Source organism: Anastrepha ludens, chromosome 2 (genome assembly GCF_028408465.1).
Source record: "Anastrepha ludens isolate Willacy chromosome 2, idAnaLude1.1, whole genome shotgun sequence".
In the NCBI taxonomy this organism is placed as follows: Eukaryota; Metazoa; Arthropoda; class Insecta; order Diptera; family Tephritidae; genus Anastrepha; species Anastrepha ludens.
This window is the reverse complement of record NC_071498.1, coordinates 170864130-170888057: the sequence shown is the minus strand read 5'-3', so window position 1 is coordinate 170888057 and position 23928 is coordinate 170864130. Positions and strand designations below refer to the sequence as shown.

Here is a 23928-nt window from a genome sequence, read left to right as displayed (position 1 = left end):
TTTTATTTGAAGCGTAAACAACAATATTTTTACCACACTTGAAAATGTCGAATTTCGTGCCAAATAATGTGTTTTTGCGGGGAATTCTTCTTCATTATTTTAATATGAAGAAAAAAGCAGCCGAAAGTCATCGTATCTTGGTGGAAGTTTATGGTGAGCATGCTCTATCTGAGCGAACGTGCCAGAAGTGGTTTGCACGCTTTAAAAGTGGTGATTTTGGCTTGGAAGACGAAGAACGCGAGGGTGCGCCGCCAAAGTTCATGGATACCGAATTGGAGGAATTGCTCGATCAAGATCCGGCTCAAACGCAAGAAGAGGTTGCAAAAACTTTGGGAGTTGATCAATCAACCATTTCCAAACGTTTAAAAGCCATGGGAATGATCCGAAAGGTAGGCCATTGGGTGCCGTATGAATTGAAGCCAAGAGACGTTGAACGCCGTTTTATGGCATGCGAACAACTGCTTCAACGGCACAAAAGAAAGGGTTTTTTGCATCGAATTGTGACTGGCGATGAAAAGTGGGTCCATTACGACAATCCAAAACGTCGGGCAACGTATGGATACCCTGGCCATGCTTCAACATCGACGTCGGCGCAGAATATTCATGGCCTGAAGGTTATGCTGTGTATCTGGTGGGACCAGCTGGGTGTTGTGTATTATGAGCTACTGAAACCGAATGAAACGATTACGGGGGATGTCTACCGACGACAATTGATGCGTTTGAGCCGAGCACTGCGAGAAAAACGGCCGCAATACGCCGATAGACACGACAAAGTTATTTTGCAACATGACAATGCTCGGCCACATGTTGCACAAGTGGTCAAAACATACTTAGAAACGCTCAAATGGGATGTCCTACCCCACCCGCCGTATAGTCCAGACCTTGCGCCATCCGATTACTATCTCTTCCGATCGATGCAACATGGCCTGGTTGACCAGCACTTCCGTAATTACGATGAAGTCAAAAAATGGATCGATTCGTGGATTGCGGCAAAACCGACCGAATTTTTCACAAAGGGAATCCGTGAATTGCCAGAAAGATGGGAAAAAGTAGTAGTAAGCGATGGACAATATTTTGAATATTAAATTTGTAACCATTTTACGTCAATAAAGTTTCAAATTTCAAAAAAAAACCGCACGAACTTATTCATATTCCTATTATAACAAAGTAAAAAGCTTTTTCAAAAAAAAATATTTCTTTTAAATGTTAACTTTGCCAAAATAATCTGAAAGGGAGTGTTTTTCAAATACTTTTTTTTTACTTTTCCTTGAGCTACGCCAGACGTTATTGCTTTTGTTTTCTGACAACCGGTGTGTTCTACAGCAGTTCACGCTCCCTCAGATAGCTCTGGAGAATCCTTAGCAGGTATGCAGGTATTCAAAACCTTTCTTGTAGTGCCTTTATAATGGCCATCCACCGTAGTCTGTTAAAGGCGTTTCGTACATCAAGCGTTGCCAGGACGGTTCGGGCCGTTTGGTGGCAGTTAGCACAAAGAAGAGACGTTTATTGAACTCGAAGATAAAAAATCATCAAATGGAGTCATTAAATCTAATAAAGAACCAAATAATTGGTTTTAAAAAATACTGGGCGTTAAGTGTTTAATTTGTTGTTGGGCTTCTTCTCCAATTTGAACTGCACGTCAAAATATTTTCTGACTCTGGACGACAAATGATTTTCTATGGTATAATTTTCAGGTCTTATCCAAGAGGTAACCACTAGGGAAAATATGTTTCTAATATATCATCTAATAGTTTATAACTTGAGGGAATAGCGATCCAAGCACTAACCGAATGGCTGTCAGGCGCAAACTACTCGTCGAAATTCCCATTGATTCGCGACCACATTTTCTCCAAATATTGATTCGAAAGAGGAAAAATTTCAACAAGAATATCGAATGAAATAAAGTTTGTTAATTAATTTCATTTAACAAATCAATCACTCTGAAATTCGTCATACGCCCGACAATTGCACCTAGCAGGTGTAGATTGTGCCAATGTTAATATTTTATTTGTCTCGAAGCCACTTTATCGACAAAAAGAGTGGGCAAATACCTAGGAGTGCAATTAGACACAAGGCTAAGGCCCAGTAAGGGCACCACAAGAGCTGCCAAAGTAAGCGGGATGTTAAGTAAGCCCATGGCAAACCTTTGAAGTCCAACGCAGAAAAAGTGAAAACCATTAATGGACACGACGAACTCGATTCTCTTGTACGGATGTGAAATATGGGCTGAAAAGTGCAATGCCGGCGGAAAACTCTGCAATCTGTGCAACGCACCTGCGCTCTCAGAGTTACTTCTTCATACAGAAAAGTATCTGAAGCAGCGGTGTTAGTTATCGGCGGAACCATCCATATAGATATTCTAGCACAAGAGCGCAAACGGAGATGGGAGGCAAAAATCACAGGAATCCCAAGTACCACGCTGCTCCGATATTAGAATTCAAACGCTTACACTTTGGCCAGCAAGATGGAACTCTGAATAGTACGGTAGATGGACAGTGAGACTAATACCCGATCTAAAAACCTGGGTAGAATGAAAGCACGGCGAAGTTAACTATTTATTACCTCACACAGACCGGGCATGGGGGTCCTTTCGCAAGTATTTGTGGTGAATGGGAAAAATGAGCCTACCAAACTGCATATATGGAGATCAAATTTGAAAAGGTCGAGCCCAGGAGCACCAGGAGATTTGGTGGATCCTAAAATGGTATATATGGAGATACTGAGTATGATGATGCGGAGCAGACCTTCTTTAAATTATAGAGGTGAAACATAGAGAGAACAGCTCTGCAACGAGCTATTGGTGTATCTACACCTGAAGAAATAATCGAGAAAATCATGATTCCGCCTCAAATTTCGTGGAGGATATTATCCGCAAAAAGAAGCGTGAAATGGAAAGTTGTGCTGAAGTGCATTGAGCATAGGTTTCTCAAAACAGGCGACCCTGGACGCAGGGTGAGTAAATAAGTATCCTTAGGATGCCGTCTTGGCCCTCTACTTCGAAGCAATGCGAAAGCAGTCCCAGGGTGGAGGGAAAAATTCAAGAGAAGAGGAGGAATATTTTTAGTGGAATCACCACACAGGTAGTAGCGACGGTTACTATATGGTGCGAAGGCATTTTTAACTCAACCTCACCGCCAAAAAAAAACATGTATGTAATGTGGCTCTCCCAATTTACACACGCCCAGTATTATTTCTATAAGTTTTGGATTTCCTGGTTTCCAATTTAGATTAATAGGCATTGCTATCAGAACTTGGTGCCAACTATTGCTCCTCCTCAGTGGTGTCATTGTTTAACTTGCTTGGTATTAAAAATTCATTAAAGACACAACCAAAAAAGACAAAAAGGGCATTTATTATTACACCCACATACACACATAAAAATAAGCAAGCATACACGCCCCTTCCATATTTTAAATGAACTCTTATGCTGTCCCAATGGCAGAGTGATTCCTCCAAACTAAATTTGACAAAGAGTTTTTTACAGAGAGAATGACTCAAAGTGGTGGCCCTGGCGCCTTTGTGTGGCCTTCGTTTGTTTTCCTTGATATTCTTTGTGCACACGACTATTACTTTGACGTTAGTGTTTTTGTGTTTGTTTTACATGTTGCATGCATACATACATACCTGTTTATATGTATATCCTTTTATGCTTCCTCGAACACTTTGAACTTTCGTCTCTTTCAAGTTTTCAAATTTGATTTCAAGAAATTTCAAATAGAAATAATAAAGCAAAGAGCTAAGGAGAGCAGGCCGCAAATGAATCAGGGGACTGAACCTGGTCCTATTTGTTGATTAAATGCTTTCTATATATATTAAATTCAGGTGATTATTGTAGACTATCTTTATATGAAGCCAGCGGGATGTTTTGGAATAAAAAATGCATCACGCTTTGGAAAACCTCTTTAATCTAAAGGGTGGTTAAATTTTAAGGGCCGATGTTGAATGTGAACCACACCTAAACGTCAAGTTTTTTTATGCACTTCATTCAACACTAACTCAATTTCAACCATGGAAAGACACATAATCGAGCAACGCGTTAAAGTTATTCAGGCTTGTTATGAAAACGGGCGTTCAAATCAAAATGCATATCGCGCACTTCATCTTCAGTGATTAGGCACATTTTCACCTCAGTGGATTCTTCAATAAGCAGAATTGCCGCATTTGGGCGAATGATAATCCAAGAGTGATTGCCGAAAAACCAATGCACCTACAAAGAGTGACTGTTTGGTGCGGTTTATGGGCCGGCGGCATCATTGGGCCGAATTTTTTCCAAAATGAGGCCGGTCAGGCAGTTACTGTGAATAGTGTTCGCTATCGTGAGATGATAACGAACCTTTTATGGCCCGAATGGGAAGATATGAATGTGCACGATATGTGGTTTCAACAGGACGGCCACTTGTCACACAGCAATGGCTCGATTCGCGATTTGATGGCCGAATAATCTCACGTCGCGGCGATGTCAATTGACCGCCAAGATCATGTGATTTGACACCGTTGGACTTCTTTCTTTGGGATAAGCTGTTGCTGGCAGCAACAACTCAAGAGCTAAAGGATGAGAAAATTCGGCACATTAACGGCATAGAACCTTAATTATGCCTCAGCGTCATCGAAAATTTGGACCATCGGATGGAGGTGTGCCGCCGAGGCCGCGGCGACCATTTGTATAGCCATCCTCAGTCGTAGTTCAAATACTTTTTTTTTAATTTGAATAATTGTAAATTACAAATATCTCTAAACCTTGGCCTTAAAAAAAATGAATTCAATTTTCTAAATCAGCGAGCGACTGTACATACAATAGAAATTGTATAGAAGCATCGGTGGAAATTTTGTATTTAAACTGTAGAATAGGAGAAAAGAAAGTTCCACCAAAGCTACATCGTCACCAATGAAGTTGAAGTGAATTGCTGGCGACGATACAAAATAAGTTAATACAGTGGTTCTCAAACTATGCATCACGTTATCCTGGAACATCGCAGTACCATCCTCAGAGCCTATGGATACGGCACACAGAGGTTGCCTGCAAGCAATGAGTGTAAATAAGAGTAATGAGAAAAATATTAGTTTTAAAAAGTGTATGGCACAAAATTCAAAAATACTGCTGGTAGGCCCTACAACAAACATATTTTTTTTGTTTTTGCGGGATTTTCAACGCAGCTGCTAACGGACGGTGGGAAAGAGAAGTATTTTTAACAAATCCCTGCAGGAATTGAAATACTGGCTAATTAATTGTAGCGTTTCAAGAGGCATTGCCATTAAAAAAAAAGAAAAATAAAATAAGGTATAGGAAGAAGAAAATATACGAGCATTTTTTGTGCTTCTTGCAAGAAAAATTCTCACAAGATCTGGGAATAAGTTTGCTATTGACCGCATCAAAATATTTATCCAAATTAAGACGCGATTTTGCAAATTTTTTCCAAAAAATCTTAAGCAATTCCGCTAGATTAGAAGTCAATTGTAATCATTCATAATTTAAGTAAAAGGAAAAGTAGAAGTAAAAGTAAAAGTAAAAGTAAAAGTAAAAGTAAAAATAAAAGTAAAAGTAAAAGTAAAAGTAAAAGTAAAAGTAAAAGTAAAAGTAAAAGTAAAAGTAAAAGTAAAAGTAAAAGTAAAAGTAAAAGTAAAAGTAAAAGTAAAAGTAAAATTAAAAGTAAAAGTAAAAGTAAAAGTAAAAGTAAAAGTAAAAGTAAAAGTAAAAGTAAAAGTAAAAGTAAAAGTAAAAGTAAAAGTAAAAGTAAAAGTAAAAGTAAAAGTAAAAGTAAAAGTAAAAGTAAAAGTAAAAGTAAAAGTAAAAGTAAAAGTAAAAGTAAAAGTAAAAGTAAAAGTAAAGGTAAAAGTAAAAGTAAAAGTAAAAGTAAAAGTAAAAGTAAAAGTAAAAGTAAAAGTAAAAGTAAAAGTAAAAGTAAAAGTAAAAGTAAAAGTAAAAGTAAAAGTAAAAGTAAAAGTAAAAGTAAAAGTAAAAGTAAAAGTAAAAGTAAAAGTAAAAGTAAAAGTAAAAGTAAAAGTAAAAGTAAAAGTAAAAGTAAAAGTAAAAGTAAAAGTAAAAGTAAAAGTAAAAGTAAAAGTAAAAGTAAAAGTAAAAGTAAAAGTAAAAGTAAAAGTAAAAGTAAAAGTAAAAGTAAAAGTAAAAGTAAAAGTAAAAGTAAAAGTAAAAGTAAAAGTAAAAGTAAAAGTAAAAGTAAAAGTAAAAGTAAAAGTAAAAGTAAAAGTAAAAGTAAAAGTAAAAGTAAAAGTAAAAGTAAAAGTAAAAGTAAAAGTAAAAGTAAAAGTAAAAGTAAAAGTAAAAGTAAAAGTAAAAGTAAAAGTAAAAGAAAAAAAGTAAAAGTAAAAGAAAAAGAAAAAATAAAAGTGAAGAGTTGCGCTTTGAGACACTTTCACGACCGTTACACAAAAAGAAAGAAAATCTCATTATGTTACATAACCTCTAACATAGCCGAGAATTGTGATTTTTGCACCTTTAATACTGAATATCTTGAAAATCTGAAGTAATGGGGTTGTTCTGAGTTTAGTTTTGATTTCAGTTTATCGAAAAACTTTGCAAACAAGTGAAGTCTGGATTTTAGTCAGAAATCCATGTCCGTGGTATTATTTTACTAGTTGCTCTGCCGTACTTATGCTAATGAAGCTTTGCTGCTTCCGAAAACAGGTCACAAATTAATTTTGAGACCAAGCATTCAGTGATTACTTAAAAACTAAAGCTTGATTTGAGAAATTCTCCTGAGCAAAGTACGTTCACCAATCGCATTGATAGCACTGCTATATTTTCTACTAATACTGAAAATTTTTTGGATTTCAGAGTTCTTTTATATAATAAATAAAATCATCTTGATATCTCAGATAAAAAAAAATTCTCTGCAGAGCGCGACAACGAAAAATAGTTTGAGAATCCCTGCACTAATGCATCAAAAAGAAGCCAATTTGCGCAGGTGTTGGCCAAATAAATCGTTCGATTGAATAAAATGATTGGATTTTTTTCGGCATATTTTGCTGAATATTTTTCTGGCACACGAACAAATCCCTAAGCAAACAAATGCAATAATCATTGCAAGAAATAGCAAACAGCAGCCAACCAATGCGGCCAACCGCGCAACTCAGCAAACAAACACTCCAAAAAACAGTTGCCAACAAACCAACCAACCAACAAGTTAGCCAACTGCCCAGCACAAGTGGGACAGGCAAAGCAAAGCCAAACAGGCGAGAAATATGTGAATCGCTGCTGCAAACCGCATATTTAGCCTAACAAAATATAAGTTGACCACAAGAGCATGCAACATATGCGCCACATGCCACAGTGCAACATGCAACAAGAAGACATGAAGGGAAATAACTAAAACAGAAAAAACAAAAAATACAAACGTACCAGAAACAAGAAGAGGAGGTGAAAGTAAATGGAAAAAACTGACAGAGAAAAAGCGCCAACTAAAAAGGAAGCTAATTTTTGAATACGAAATACAAGTAAAAGAACAGGAAATAGTGGCAGCGAGTGGTCGAACATGTGAGGCGAGGATAAATGGGCTATTCAGCAGCAGGGTCGTGTTAGGAAATAACTTTGCAAGCGTAGCATTTAAATTCATTCACCACAAACAGAAAAAACCGCAAAAACTTCATATGCGCACACACACACACACACACACACATACACACGGCCACACGTGAAGTAGCAGAAACAAGTTTTAAGTTGTAAATAGCAAATGGCTTGGACACTGGAGACACTCGAGGTCAATGATGGCTATGCGCGCATTTGGGAACGAAGGGAAATGTTGCTCTCGGAATTGTGGCATGTTTTGCTGCACTGCTGCGGCTTAACGCGGTCTCAAAGCATTTTGTTAACGACCGGTGACATAACTGCAGCAAATGTTGCCAAAAATACGAACATAAGCATATGAATATGTATGCAAGTATGTGTTATATACAGCAAATTGGGCTCAATTGCGCGTCTCTCTTAAGCAGGTAAAATAATGCACCTAAATTAATTAAAGAAAAAATTTTCTTATAAGACCTTTTTTAATTTTTTATTTGTTTAAATGGTACGGCAGCAGAGTCACATAAAGCGAAGAAGTGTGCAGTGATTTAAAATTGCTTTGCCCACCGTAGCCAAATGGATTGGTACATGACTGTCATTCGGAAGTGCGTAGGTTCAAATTTCCGTGTAAGAAACACCAAAATGGAAATGTGTTTTCTAATAGCGGTTGCCCCTCAGCAGGCAATGGCAAGCCTCCGAGTGTATTCCTGCCATTAAAAAAAGGTGTCATAAAAACCATTTGCCATTCGGAGTCGACTTAAAACTGTAGGTCCCTCCATTTGTTGAACAAGATCAAGACGCATACCACAAATAGGAGGAGGAGCTCGTCCAAATACCTAACAGAAGTTGACGCGCCAATTATTCATTTATATTTTTTATTTATAAATATTACCCCGTTTTGCCCAGATTAATGGTCAAGAAGGCTTTCCGGTGTATTTTGGTGGAATGAGAAAATATTCATCTACTATGGGCCACTCCTATCGGGGCACACACACAGTTTGAAACTCCACCGCTAACAAACTGACCAGCAGACGACCAACAAAAAGCAACCAGAATTGAGATATGGAACAGGTGTTGCGTTTCATTAAGACACTCTAAGTACGGACGCATCTTTAATATCGCATCCAAGCGCTTGGATGGGAGGTTCTATCGCGTCTGTAGTATGTACTAAATTTGACATCAAGCGATTATCATTTTCTCAGGAGAGACTAGTCAGTGTTTTTCCACAGAAACTGCTAGAATTTTTTTATATGAACACCCAGCAACGTCAGCAAAAAATGAATTAAAAAACTCAATGCGATTTTTGAGCCACATCAAACTTGCGCTTTATTTTACCAATATTCATCACTCATATCAAATGTGCAATAAAATTGGATTAACGAAATTTTTGATTAATATTGATATTATAACTATTTAATGTTACAAAGTTTGAAATTTTGCTGAAAATTTGTTAATTTTTTTCTTAATTAAACGCTATTTTAGGATGTAAGAATATTGATTAAGACCTCATTTCATTGCCTTTGGCATCGATTGCTGCTTAGAGGCTGGAAGGAATGAAGTCAATCAATTATGTGGAAATAGAATAGCCAATTATCCCGAATTCCATTAATTTTTTCCATTGTGTCATGTCTGCTCCTATTCTTATTATAAAAGGCCAAACATTTTCAATGGTGTTTAGATTTAGACTTAGAGGTGGCCAAGGTAGAACAGTTTGATTTTTCACTCAAAAATTCTATAAGTCGCCAACCCTTGTGGCATGATGCGTTGTCAAGTTGTAAAATCCTGTCGTTGGTTGAGAAAAGGTTGTTGGCTGATGTGAATGTTTGTTTATTAAGAATGCCGGCCTGGTTTACCGTTCCATCATTGTGCCCGAACTCTCCATACTCGTACCCCCAGTACCGGCCAAAATAAAACTGAAGTGCTCCCGAACCAGTTAAGAAGCTGCACTGTCCTACTACGTAGATGCCACGCTTCACCGTAACGGCGGCTCCTTCATCATTTGAAAGGAAATAAGAACCGATGATGCCGGCAGTGCGCTATGAGCAGGCAGATTTATTTATTATACTTTTTTTTTAGAGTAAACCTCCACAAAAAAACAGAAATATGAGCACAGTTTGGCATTCTCAGCTGTCAAACCATAGTTATCAATATCGATAGTTCTCATGCCGCTCACAATACACCCGTTATAAAGAGAATTCAAACGAAGTTAACTCAGATGAGTTGAGCTTGCGTAAGGTATGGTGTTTTATACTCTTGCATCTGCCAAAATATAGAGGACCAAAAAACTATTTTTTATTTCCGAGAGAAAAAATAACACTCAAGACAGGAGTTTCATTTTCAATAAAAAATATTAATTAAAAAAAATAAGCATAATTTTTTGAGAAAAATGTAAAACTAAAAAAAAACAATGAATACTTCGTATTAAAGCAATAACAAATCATTAAATAATCATTACTGCAGAGCAAACAAAATAACACTCGAAAAACCTTTTTTATGTTTTATCTAAAAAATGTAACTCGATATCTAAGAATGATAGAAATGAGATTGTGCATATCACAGGGTGCATGACGTCGCATTAGAGTACTTGTGCATTGTTGCCAACGCTTTTCTTTCGCAATAAACTTAGAGCTTTTTTATAAATAAAAAGTCAAAATTTTTCAGTTTGGTGTTTGTTTCTTTTCTTAATTCAAAGCTACCAAAACTGTTTCCTGTATCCCACGTAAAGCACGGGCCTCGCACTTTTCCAAATTTACCTAATTTACCTGCGATACAGCGATACCGCAGACATACCAACTTAAGCAAAGTCATCAACCATCTAAACGATCCTTCTGCCAGAAAAACGTGTGACACAGATGGCGCTCCAAGCAGTAAGAAGGCGTTGCTCTTAAGCAAAGACAGCAGGGCATTCCCACTAGTTAGGACTGGTCACTACTTAGGACTCTGTAACCTACCGTGACAGAAATCAAAATATGTAGATTAACGAAACCAATGCATGACTGAGTCTTGTCGATGCCCAAGCTCACGAGAGGAGCCAACAAGGAAAAAAGAATGTATTTTAAAATAAAATTTGTATAAAGTAAAAAACGGTCAAACACTCTTGCATGAGATGGTTTCAATGGTATTGAATATTTGATGTTTTGAAAGTGCAAATCTAATTTTTCCTTCTCTTGAAGTTACACAAGAGTTTTGGATTTTCTTATACCAACTCTTCTAAACATTTGAAACCTTTCTATACATTTTAAAAAGCCTTTGAATTTACTGAATACAAATAAAATGTATTTAGTAACAAACTAAAAAAAAAAAATATCAGATACTACTGACGAGGCCATAAAGATCTTTTTTGAGTAAGGAGTACCTTATTTTCTTACATAACCTTGAATACAGCAAACAATTTTTCTTTGACTCTTTTTTAAAGAGATTCTCTTAACATAAGTTTTAAATACAAGGATGGATTTCTAAAACTCTGCTTTTTTAATACAATCTATTGGAGGCAACCATAATACATTTATTTTAGAAAACGCATACGGCAAAGACAATTTTCCGTGCATACAATGATCTTTAAAATAGTTCACGGTATTTTCTTTTGTTTAAATAGGCATCTAATACTTGGAAAAAATTTAAATAAAGCGGAGAAGACCTTTCTATGCACAAATAATCACCAACATTTCCAAAAATGAATATGACGAAGAAATGTGAGGAAAAAAGAATGAAAACTTCACGGATAGAAAACAAAAAAATAAATGCTACATGAATTTACGAAAATGTTAATTTGGTCAAACTGATCCCCAATTCGGCTAGTGTGACGTCACGAAAATCAGCTGATATTGTCAAATTCACTGAGAGCAAAGTAACGGAACTACGATAGCTGTACTAATATATGTACGTATAATATATCTTGAAAGTATTTTTTCTCTGTTCACAAAACTCACCAGCTGCTTTACCGATTTTGTTGAAATTTTTATTGTGGATTCTAAGTAGGACTCTCATTATCTTAGGGAAGAAAAATTGCCAATTTGTTTAGGGCTCGAGACTCCTCTATACAAACTCGAATTACCAAATTGCATATCTCTGGAAGTAATTGAGGTAAAGTATTCTCATTTGGTATGGAGACCTAAGTCATTAATTCTATACCAATGGAGAAAAATAGTGATTTTTGGAAAAGAGGCATGACACTTCCCATATAAACTGAAATTTCCATACTGCAAACGGCTGGAGGATGGTTCCATATGTAGAAGTCCACGCAAGTGGGGAAAGTTACTGATCGCCATTCACTTGGGAGTGGCCAGGACGATTCTTCTACATATGGTCCAAGCAGCTCACAACGTCCGGGATTAGCCCACGTATCCTCTGGTTAGCTTCCGAACACCCGTCCGGGAGTGAGCTAAAGTGAGAAGGCGAAGCATCCCAGCATAGCTGGTTGTGCGCTGGGTTTGGGACCCGCCACTTAAAAAGCCCCCCCAAATGAAAACAGCAACAAAGCCTCGGATGAGAACTTCCAACACTGATGACGACCCCTGCAAACGAAATAAGGAATACGATTTGAGGGCATGCACCTGGAATGTCCGGTCCCTTAATGGGGAAGGTGCCTCTGCCCGGCTGGTTGATGTCCTCGTGAGAGTAAAGGCTGACATCACTGCCATCCAAGAGATGCGATGGACGGGGCAAGGTAAGAAAAACATAGGACCTTGCGACGTCTACTACAGCTGCCATGTAAAGGAGCGCAAATTCGGTGTCGGATTTGTTGTGGGAGAGAGACTTCGTCGCCAAGTACTGTCGTTCACTCCGGTGGACGAGCGTCTCGCAATAATCCGCATCAAAGCGCGATTTTTTAACATCTCGCTAATTTACGCCCACGCCCCGACGGAAGAGAAGGACGATGCGACCAAGGATTCTTTCTATGAGCTCCTGGAACGTTCCTATGAGCGCTGCCCCCGCCACGACATAAAAATCGTGCTTGGCGACTTCAACGCCAGGGTGGGCAAGGAGGGAATTTTTGGTCCCACAGTCGGAGAATTCAGCCTGCACAACGAAACATCCGGTAACGGACAGAGGCTGATCGACTTCGCCGGGGCCCGAAACATGGTAGTCTGCAGCACCAGATTCCAGCATAAAAAGATACACCAAGCTACCTGGCTGTCTCCTGATCGAAAAACGCGAAACCAGATCGATCATGTTGTGATAGATGGAAGACACGCTTCTAGTGTATTAGATGTACGTACGATCCGAGGAGCCAACATCGACTCGGATCATTACCTTGTTGCAGCCAAACTGCGCACCCGCCTCTGTGCAGCAAAAAACGTGCATCTACCTACGCAAAGAATGTTCGACATCGAAAAGCTGCAATCGCAACAGACAGCCAGAAGATTCGCCACTCGACTCTCACTCCTGCTCTCCGAAAGCACTGCCCAACAAATCGGCATGCGCGAGCAATGGAGCAACATTTCTCGTTCCCTACGTACCGCCGCCGAAGAAGAAATCGGATTCCGGCGAGCCCGAAAAAACAATTGGTACGACGAGGAATGTCATGCTACCGCAGAAAGAAAAGATGCCGCCTATAGAGCCACGCTGCGATCGGGCGCAACGCGAGCCATGTGGGATCGCTACAGAGAGCTGAAAAAGGAAGAGAGACGTATTATCCGACAGAAGAAACGAGAGGCCGAAATACGTGAGTGCGAGGAGCTTGAGATGCTGGCCAATAGGAACAACGCCCGAAAATTCTACCAGAAAGTTCGGCGGCTTACAGAAGGTTTTAAGACCGGGGCGTTTTCCTGCAAGAACAAAGACGGCGATCTGGTGACTGACGTACAGAGCAATCTTAAATTATGGAGGGAACACTTCTCGAACCTGTTAAACAGTGACAGCTGCGCATGTCTTAGAGAATGTGAAGATCCCGATACCCCAATCGTTGGCGACGGAATTGTAAGGTGCAGGAGCTAGTAAGGTGCATGCATCAGCTCCTATGCAAAATATGGTCGGATGAAAGCATGCCTGCCGATTGGAATTTAAGTGTGCTCTGCCCAATCCATAAGAAGGGCGATCCTGCAATCTATGCCAATTACCACGGGCTTAGTCTTCTAAATATCGCCCATAAGGTTCTAGCGAGCGCATTGTGTGAAAGGCTGAAACCCACCGTCAACCAACTGATTGGACCTTATCAGTGTGGCTTCAGACCTGGAAAGTCTACCATCGACCAAATATTCACAATACGCCAAATCTTGGAAAAGACCCATGAAAGGAGAATCGACACACACCATCTTTTCGTCGACTTCAAAGCTGCATTCGACAGTACGGAAAGGAGTTACCTGTATGCCGCTATGTCTGAATTTGGTATCCCCGCAAAACTAATACGGCTATGTAAGATGACGTTGCTCAACACCAGCAGCGCCGTCAGAATTGGGAAGGACCTCTCCGAGCCGTTTGATACCAAACGAGGTTTCAGACAGGGTGACTCACTGTCGTGTGACTTCTTTAACCTGATGTTCGAGAGCATCGTACGAGCCGCAGAACTTAATCGCTCAGGCACAATATTTTATAAGAGCGTACAATTGTTGGCGTATGCCGATGATATCGATATCGATATCATCGGCCTTAACAACCGCGCTGTTAGTTCTGCCTTCTCCAAACTGGATAAAGAGGCAAAGCGAATGGGTTTGGTGGTGAACGAGGACAAAACGAAGTACCTCCTGTCTTCAAACAAACAGTCGGCGCACTCGCGTATCGGCACCCACGTCGCTGTAGACAGTTATAATTTCGAGGTTGTAAAAGACTTCGTCTATTTAGGAACCAGCATTAACACCGATAACAATGTCAGCCTTGAAATCCAACGTAGAATCTCTCTTGCCAACAAGTGCTACTTTGGACTAAGTAGGCAACTGAGCAGTAAAGTCCTCTCTCGACGAACAAAACTAACACTCTACAAGACTCTCATCATGCCCGTCCTAACGTATGGCGCAGAAGCTTGGACGATAACAACATCCGTTGAAGCGACGCTTGGAGTGTTCGAGAGAAAGATTCTGCGTAAGATTTTTGGACCTTTGCACGTTGGCAACGGCGAATATCGCAGACCATGGAACGATGAGCTGTATGAGCTTTACGACGACATAGACATAGCGCAGCGAATAAAGATCCAGCGGCTTCGTTGGCTGGGTCATGTCGTCCGAATGGATACAAACGCTCCGGCTTTGAAAGTATTCGATGCGGTACAAGCTGGTGGTAGCAGAGGAAGAGGAAGGCCTCCTCTGCGTTGGAAAGATCAGGTGGAGAAGGACTTGGCTTCACTTGGTGTGTCCAATTGGCGCCGGTTAGCACGAGAAAGAAACGACTGGTGCGCTTTGTTAAGCTCGGCCAAAATCGCGTAAGCGGTTATCGCGCCAATTAAGAAGAAGAAGAAACGGCTGGAAGGTTTAGCGGTAGAGTATAAGCTGGTATGACTACATTTTCTAATGCAATCAAACTCAGATATTTATTACTATTCTTATTCATGATAGCAAATTTCAAACTCCCAAAATTATGATGAAATTAAAATTTTGTTTTGATGAAACTCTCAATCATTTGGGTTACGGGACAAAAGTTATGTAACGAAATGACGCATGTGTAATCCAAATCGAATGACCCAAATTATGTTGATTTTGTTGTAAAATAAAGCTAAGAAATGGAAAAATGTCTCACTTGACCTAAGCAGTTGAAATAAATATTCGACAAGAACTAATTTTTTGTTTAATTAATGAGCGACTAGACGCAATTGTCTTGAATACTAAATCAATAATAAAAAGTTAGCACAATTAAGCACGTTTTACGGTATTTCGAATGTATGTGACTATGAGGGCAACACAAGCAATAATAGCACACAATTGACGATGAGGATTGGCGCAAAAGACGACAGCCGAAATAGAAACCCGAAAAACCACTAGGTTGCGAACGGAAACTTACTTGGACAGTTGCCTTGGGAAAACCGGAAATTGTAATGTAGGCGCGCTCTTTCTGCGTCAGATTGCCGCCATAGGTAGACAGGTAGGCGAATGCCAAACGGAACTGGAAATACAGAAAGTAAGGAAATGCTTAGCAGACAAGGATTAGCCAAAATAACGGTGAGTAAAGAGTATTAAAGGCATTTAAAACATTAAAAATTTAATAGAAAATATTAAAAATACAAAATATAAATAAATTTAATCAATATAAAAAAAATAATACGGAATATGATACATAAAATGTCTGCTATAAATAAATAAAAAAGTGAATAACTCCGCCACAAATGCTGCACAATTTCCTGTTATAAAAATATTTCTGTGCGCTGCAAGCAACGCCGTTCCGCGGCCACTTCAGCAGCAAAAAGCCGTTTAAATTGCTTGTCAACTATTGAAAGTGGTGTTTCGGCTTTTTGTGACAGCGACTAACAGTACACCAACAACATCTTAATTTATTGTTGCAACCGGGTAGCAGTGAATGGCAAAACGGCGGTGTGTGTGTGCCACACCATCTCCATGCTACCCACCGCATTGTACAAATAAACCGCACCGCAAAATAAATTTGCAAAATGGCAAAAGTTGTTGCAAAACTCTACTGTTTAATTACCAAACTTCCGAGCAGCACCAGCAGTGCACCGTAGCCGACGACTCGGCCATCCAACACAGCGAAATTAATTTCTTTGCCGATGAGCGAGAATGAGACAGGCTTCAGGAATTTCCACAAAAGGTCAAGACGCGCGGGTACCGATGACTGAAAATAAACAAAAAATACAAAACAATGAATACAAAGATGGCAGAGGTTCACAGAAGAAAGTGTTTGAAAATAAATGAGATGTTTATGAAAATTGCAGACGGCGAAAATTTAGCGGTAATTGAGCAGGAAATATTCATCAGCCAAATGCATACATACAAACAGGGCGCGAAAAGCCTTTGCGTAGGCAACATTTTGACCAGTTTTTACTACTTGCATTTATCTTTTTGCATGTGCAGTAGTTTTGTATAAAATTATAGCTTATTGTTTAATAAAACCCGTATAAATTCAAGCTTAAAACTTAAACAAAAATTAGAAAATCACCACTAATGCCATCTATGTGTTAGGACCAGGGCTTTTTACCCCATATCTGAAGTTGCTAAAAACTCCTACTGATTTTTTGTAATTTTTTTTTTGCTAACGCTGGTGCGCATTTTTTCCATATCACTATCAATGCACGACATTTTTTTCTGTTTTCCAACACCTTGGTTTTAATATTTACTACAAGGTGGCGCAAAATTAATCACTCTAGAGGAAAATTTATTACTTCTGCAAAAGGCGTCGCAGTATTTGGCACTTGTGAACTAGACAGTTAGATTAGATTAGATTAGATTTGTGGGGGGCTGGACAAGCCCAAGCAGTCAGTAGACCATTGTACTACACCGGATATATTTCATTAGAAAGAATAGAAATAGGAAAGATAAAAAGTGGGTGATAAGACGGATAAATTAGTTTGAGGTCACTCTTCAACAAAGCTCTTGGATTCATTGATGAATTTTAAGAGATCCGGAAGAGAAAGAGTATGAACTTTATCCATACTCAGTATATCGCAACCCAATATCCTAAGTCTGATTCTGGAAAACGCCGAACAGCTACAGAGAAAATGCTCTGCAGTGTCGTCATTCTCAAGACAGGATGGGCATATCGACTGAAGGGCTGTCCACGACCCCCATGGTAGCCATATGCTGCCCACAGAAGCTGTGGTGATTACACCCGCCAGTGCTCTCAGGTCCTTTCTGCTGAGTTTAAGGAGAAAGGTCACTATTTTCCTGTTTGGTTCTTTCACAAAGCACTGGGCTACACTGCACGAGTTCAACCCAGACCAACGTCCTCTGTGAGTAGACCTCATGAAGTCGTCAATCCATAGTTGAATCCATGCTGAATTGACACCTGGAAAGGATTCAGGGCCTAGTGGTGTGCTTGCAGAGCCTTCATTAGTCAATTTATCAGTTAACTCGTTTCCTGCAATACCACAATGTCAGGCACCCAAGTAAGACTAGCTTTGTTGTGTTTTACAACACTGTTCAGTTTTGTCTTACATTCACCTACCACCTTCGAAGAGCAGCGTGGGTTAGCAAGGGCTTTCAGTGCAGCTTGACTGTCACTACAAATTCCAATACTGCTGCCCAGCCACTTTTTCTCAATTAGCCAGTACGCCACATTCAAGATGGCATAGACTTCCGTAAGGAATACCGTGGCTATCTGTTCTGTGGCATAGGAGTACTTAGTGTCTTCGTCTAAGTACCATCTAGATCCGCTTCCATCACTGGTTTTGAATACGTCGGTGTAGAAAGTGTGCTGATATCCCATTAATACACTGCTGGTCTTAGGTTAGACGCACCATCGTTTTTTTTAAACAAAATCAATTATTTATTATCATGCTTGTTCTAATTGTCCAAAATGCTATTCTTATCAAAGTGCGAATCTTGTTCGAAAAAAAAAATGCTGACAGCTAGTTGATTTGCGAAAAAATAACCGTACATTAGGAGATTATAGAAATTTCTGTGGCAATCACACGTGTTTTCGGTTGGTCATTGAATTAGACGCAGCTTAAATTTCTTCGTATTGCGTGGACAAGTATAAACTTTCGTATTAAAAAAATATCAAAATGTACAATTAAAATATTTTCGAGCTACATTTGAAGAAAAAAGTGGGAAAAGCTGCTGTTATGAGCTTATTGGAATGTCAAAAAGTAGACTTTCTTCACTCCCAAGGACTGTCCAATCGGAACATTGCCAAACAAATAAATCGCAGCTCGAGAACTGTTGACAGATATTTTAAGGATCCAGAGGCATATGGAAATAACTTCAAAGGGAAAAAAGGCACTATCAAAACAAGCAGTACGCCAAATTGTTAGAATTGCTTCGAATTCGACTAAATCTCCTGCTAAGATCAACGAATTGGCTGGAGTAAAAGCAAGCCTATCAACTGTTCAGCGTACGATCAGAAATACAGAACACCTGAAGCGCCTAAAAATCAAGAAAAAACCCCTTTGAATGCAATACGCAAAGAAAACCGGAATCAATTCGCGAAAGAATACATGACGTGGACTGTCCAATCTGACACTCGACTAAATGATTGGCGTTCAGTTGTATTTACTGATGAAAAACGTTTTAATTTAGATGCCACTGATGGATTTCAATATTATTATCACGATTTGCGGAAAGATGAGCTATATTTAAGTCGCTACCATAGCCGAGAAGGGGGAATAATGGTGTGGGGTGCTATCACGTTTTATGGAACAATTGACTTGATTTTTATTGATCAAAAGACGAACGGCGATCGCTTCAAAACATTGTCTGAGTCCATATTTGACCGGATTTATGAAGTTATTACTAACAAAGGAGGCAGTACTCATTACTGAAATTATTTTTTTTTTTTTTTTTCAAATAAACCAAATAGTAATAGGTCTATTTATAAGTTCGTGCGGTTTTACAACAGATGGCGTAACTTGATTATTATTCCATCGATCCACATTTCCAAACATTCATTGGAGAGCTACTGTCGTAAGGCACAAACGTCAGTATAAGTTTTTTATTTGAAGCGTAAACAACAATATTTTTACCACACTTGAAAATGTCGAATTTCGTGCCAAATAATGTGTTTTTGCGGGGAATTCTTCTTCATTATTTTAATATGAAGAAAAAAGCAGCCGAAAGTCATCGTATCTTGGTGGAAGTTTATGGTGAGCATGCTCTATCTGAGCGAACGTGCCAGAAGTGGTTTGCACGCTTTAAAAGTGGTGATTTTGGCTTGGAAGACGAAGAACGCGAGGGTGCGCCGCCAAAGTTCATGGATACCGAATTGGAGGAATTGCTCGATCAAGATCCGGCTCAAACGCAAGAAGAGGTTGCAAAAACTTTGGGAGTTGATCAATCAACCATTTCCAAACGTTTAAAAGCCATGGGAATGATCCGAAAGGTAGGCCATTGGGTGCCGTATGAATTGAAGCCAAGAGACGTTGAACGCCGTTTTATGGCATGCGAACAACTGCTTCAACGGCACAAAAGAAAGGGTTTTTTGCATCGAATTGTGACTGGCGATGAAAAGTGGGTCCATTACGACAATCCAAAACGTCGGGCAACGTATGGATACCCTGGCCATGCTTCAACATCGACGTCGGCGCAGAATATTCATGGCCTGAAGGTTATGCTGTGTATCTGGTGGGACCAGCTGGGTGTTGTGTATTATGAGCTACTGAAACCGAATGAAACGATTACGGGGGATGTCTACCGACGACAATTGATGCGTTTGAGCCGAGTACTGCGAGAAAAACGGCCGCAATACGCCGATAGACACGACAAAGTTATTTTGCAACATGACAATGCTCGGCCACATGTTGCACAAGTGGTCAAAACATACTTAGAAACGCTCAAATGGGATGTCCTACCCCACCCGCTGTATAGTCCAGACCTTGCGCCATCCGATTACTATCTCTTCCGATCGATGCAACATGGCCTGGCTGACCAGCACTTCCGTAATTACGATGAAGTCAAAAAATGGATCGATTCGTGGATTGCGGCAAAACCGACCGAATTTTTCACAAAGGGAATCCGTGAATTGCCAGAAAGATGGGAAAAAGTAGTAGTAAGCGATGGACAATATTTTGAATATTAAATTTGTAACCATTTTACGTCAATAAAGTTTCAAATTTCGAAAAAAAACCGCACGAACTTATTCATAGTCCTATTAATTTAGGTTAAAATCCAAATAATTTTCTTATAAAAATTAAAAAGCCAAAGTGCGTCTATTCTAATGACCAAGAAAAACTCGCCTTATTTTGATTAGCTTTAAGAAAATGTTTAAAAAACACAATTTGTTAAATATGTGTAATCATTTGAATATTATATTTAAAGTATCATTAAATAAGAAATGTTTTTGCATTTCAACTTCTTTTCTATCGTCCTTTAATAAATAAATATGAAGCAAAGTTGTATGCAACTAAAAGTGCGATTAACCTAAGACCAGAAGTGTAGGTTCTCTGAACTAAGCCATTGATCTCTATCTGGGATCAAAACCTCATACTTCCTACCGAAGCTAACGACAGGGACCCGATTGTCCACCGGCATCGAGAACAGTGTGCACCGCTCCAACAACTGGTGGTATATCTGACAGTGCCCAGTGCTTACTTCATTTCCCCAGACTCCGTTTAACTTGAGCCTGTACACCGCCTTCATCGCTTTCTTTCGAATTTGAAGGTCTAGAGGTTGCAAGTTCAGAATGGCATTAAGGGCAACTAGACAGTTGCTACGAAGCGCATTAAGATAAAAAAAGAGATTTCCATCACTTAAAATAATTTTCTATTTTTATTTAGTAAACAATTTATTCAAAAATAAAATTGAATGATTACGTGGTACTCCCGAAAAGCGAGTAACCTGATTTAATAAAAATAAAGGTGGATGGCACACTTTTAATTAATATCTGTATCTCTGAAATGGGAATAACAAAGTACAGAATTTCGAACTAGCTTTATAATAAAATTAACTAACCAATATGCATACAAAATATACTTTTTTATGAGTGAACCAAAAATTTAAAAGGCGGTAAGAAAAAATAAAACTACTCCGAGCGTTTATCAGCCGCACAAACGCAGCGATTTCAGGACCGTGGCAACGGCACAAATTACCGCAAGGAAATACCAATAAATCCGACGCCGGAATGGAAAGCTCTTTATAGTACGCACAAGCACTAGCCAAGAAACGGATATAAGCGCCAAAAAGTAGGCACCAAAAAAAAAACGCCAAAAAAATTCGGAACAAAAAACGCCTCAAACAGTGGGCACCAAGGAAATATAACGCCAAAAAGTAGGTACCAAAAATATATTTCCTACAAGTTTGCACCAACAAACAAGCGCCAAAAAGGAGGCAGTGTTATTTCTCACTAGAAATTAGCAACCACAAGGAAACGCTCAGGAAAAATAGCCTAAAGTGTATCTAAGATATATAAAAGGTATAGCTCTCTCTCTCCTTTTCCTCTACGTTATATCTTTCTACTCTCTCGCGGAACGAAAATACCCAAAACGTTGCATATCCTTGAAATGTTACTCCTCATTCTCGCTCCTCCATCGACGCCTAAGAAGTTTCACTTCAAAACCAAAAAAGAAAGGGATTACATTTTTTTTTGGTTCAAAGATCGACCTACATAAGAAAAAAGTAAATAAGTTAGGTTAGGTTATGTAGAAATGCTTAAAGCCTGCCCCACAACAACCGCTCATATACTACTCCATATTTTGTGGTTACAGGGAGTCTTAGTAACTGAGCGAGAAACCTAAGTAAGTGTCAAAACTATAAAGGAATTATGTTGTTATCTCTCCTGTAGAAAGTTTTTACAAGAGTACTTCTGGACCGCATAAACAAGAAGCCCAATGCGCAGCCAACAAGAGGGATTTCGGCTACACCGTTCTTGTCTCGACCAAATCAACACGTTAAGAATAATTGATGAGCAGCCAAGAGAATGGAAATCTGCATTGCACCTCGTTTTCGTTCACTATAGTACCGCTTTCGACAACTTTTAGGGAGGGTGCATCTGGGACGCCCTATATCGCCGAGGTATCGTGTAGAGTTTAACATAATAGAAGTCTATAGTTCACCTTTTTATTTTTATTGCTTTTAACCGATTACATTTTTATTTCTAGTTAATCAGTTAATAAAAATCATCAATTCAATATAACTCACACCCTGTTATTACATACTTAAACATTCTATCTTGGAGATCTTGACTTCATACTATATTTTCTGGCCATTTTATCTACTCCACATTTAGTCTCATTATAAAATAAAGTGTGGTTAAATTTCAAGGGCCGATGTTGAATGTGAACCACACCTAAACGTCAACGTTGGACTTCTTTCTTTGGGGTAATTTGAAAGAAAAGGTGTACGTCGATAAGCCAGCAACAATTCAAGAGCTAAAGGAAATTATGCCTCAGCGTCATCGAAAATTTGGACCATCAGTAGAAGTACTTTTTCAGCTGGCTTACTTTCATATACCACCAAAGTGCAATTATCGGTTTTATAAATTTCAAATCGCGGTAAATTATGTATACTGTTTTTGTTCCACGAATTGTTCCAACTAAACTAATCTGCTCTTCTCATAACTTTGATGCTGGTAATTTGCTGGTAAAAATTTTTCTGTCATTACATTTCCCGGTGTTCCCGCACCTGTACATGGTTCAATAAATTTTAGGACTGCGAACTCACTCAAAGTAATTGAGGACTCTCTTGTTTCATGCCTTCCCAAGTAAGGGAATCCTTTGACAATAAATTTAATTTGTCGATCAGAGGCCAATCATATTTTATGCCAAAGGTGTCGTGTTTACTTTTCATTTACTGCCTGAACCGGAATCTCGCGTTGGTAGGGAATAATTGTTCATCGATCGTGATGTCTTGTCCCGGTGCGTTGGAATTGTGGCAAGTGTCTGGCATATCAAAGCAAATTTATACGTTTGTAAACCTAAATACCATTCATTTCCTTTATCGAAGCGGATAAGTTGCAAAATATCCGTTATCTCTTTTCTGTGTGCATTTCAAATATATCCAAGAATTACCAATAAGAAAATAAAAATCCAAAATTCCGAAAATTTGAGAAAAAACTTTAACGACATTTTCCATTTCGACTGGTCAGTATTTATAAGTAAAGGGTTTTTTAGTAAGAGGTGTTATTTTGATACTCAAAGAAAAATGCTATTTTTTAACATAAATGATCGGATGTTTATTTCATTATAAAGAGGAAGTTATGCCCTCAATAGTGGAAAATAACATCAGGAAAATGACCACCACGCTTATCCTTTTCATGAAATTTTCCATTACGGAATTGCAAAGTGGCTGCCCCATGTCCTCGATAGCCTCACGAATTCCATCTTTGAGATCTTGAATCGATCCTGGGCTGTTGGCGTAGACCTTCTCTTTCGAAAAAATAGAAGTGGGAAGTGAAAATAATCTAGAATATTATTAAGTAATTGAAATTAGAAAAAATCATAATATTATCAAAATATATCACTGGAATTTTATAGAGAAAATCTTGCGTACATTTGACATAGCCGGTCATTTTGACTGGCCCTTAGTTCTAGTGTTAAAAAAATTGCCTAGAGGCTATCCATTAATGCTTAATTACAAAAGTTTCTTGAGGCATTAAAAAGCAAAACTTACGTAACAAAGCCCAACTTAGTATGCAACGAACATAGTTGTTGTTATTTACGTTCTCGCTTTCTACCCCGTAAGACTATAACGAATTGAATTGTTGGCTATCGGCACCAGTGTCAGAACGGCCACTTCTCACCACAGCTGACAAAGTTAATCGGCCACTTAATAATGCAATTGGATTCCCTTGTATTGTTTACCACCAAACAGAGAGCTTTGCGTTTGGATTTTTTGTACACTTTTTGCCGACTATTATCTTGCTTATGCCGCACTCTATTT

General features: G+C 38.8%; 1 protein-coding gene across 4 annotated transcripts in view; it reads right to left on the bottom strand.

Moving 5' to 3' along the window:
- The window catches only part of LOC128855856 (sodium/hydrogen exchanger 9B2), a 203512-nt gene that overhangs the window by 5925 nt on the left and 173659 nt on the right, over positions 1–23928 (bottom strand). For 3 of the 4 annotated variants that reach the window (XM_054091066.1, XM_054091065.1, XM_054091068.1), the window contains 2 exons: positions 16091–16234; positions 15449–15550 (listed from right to left, as the gene is read on the bottom strand). In XM_054091066.1, coding sequence (XP_053947041.1) covers positions 15449–15550; positions 16091–16234 — 246 coding nt within the window. The remainder of the gene's footprint in view (positions 1–15448; positions 15551–16090; positions 16235–23928) is intronic. The other variant, XM_054091067.1, reaches the window with a different exon arrangement.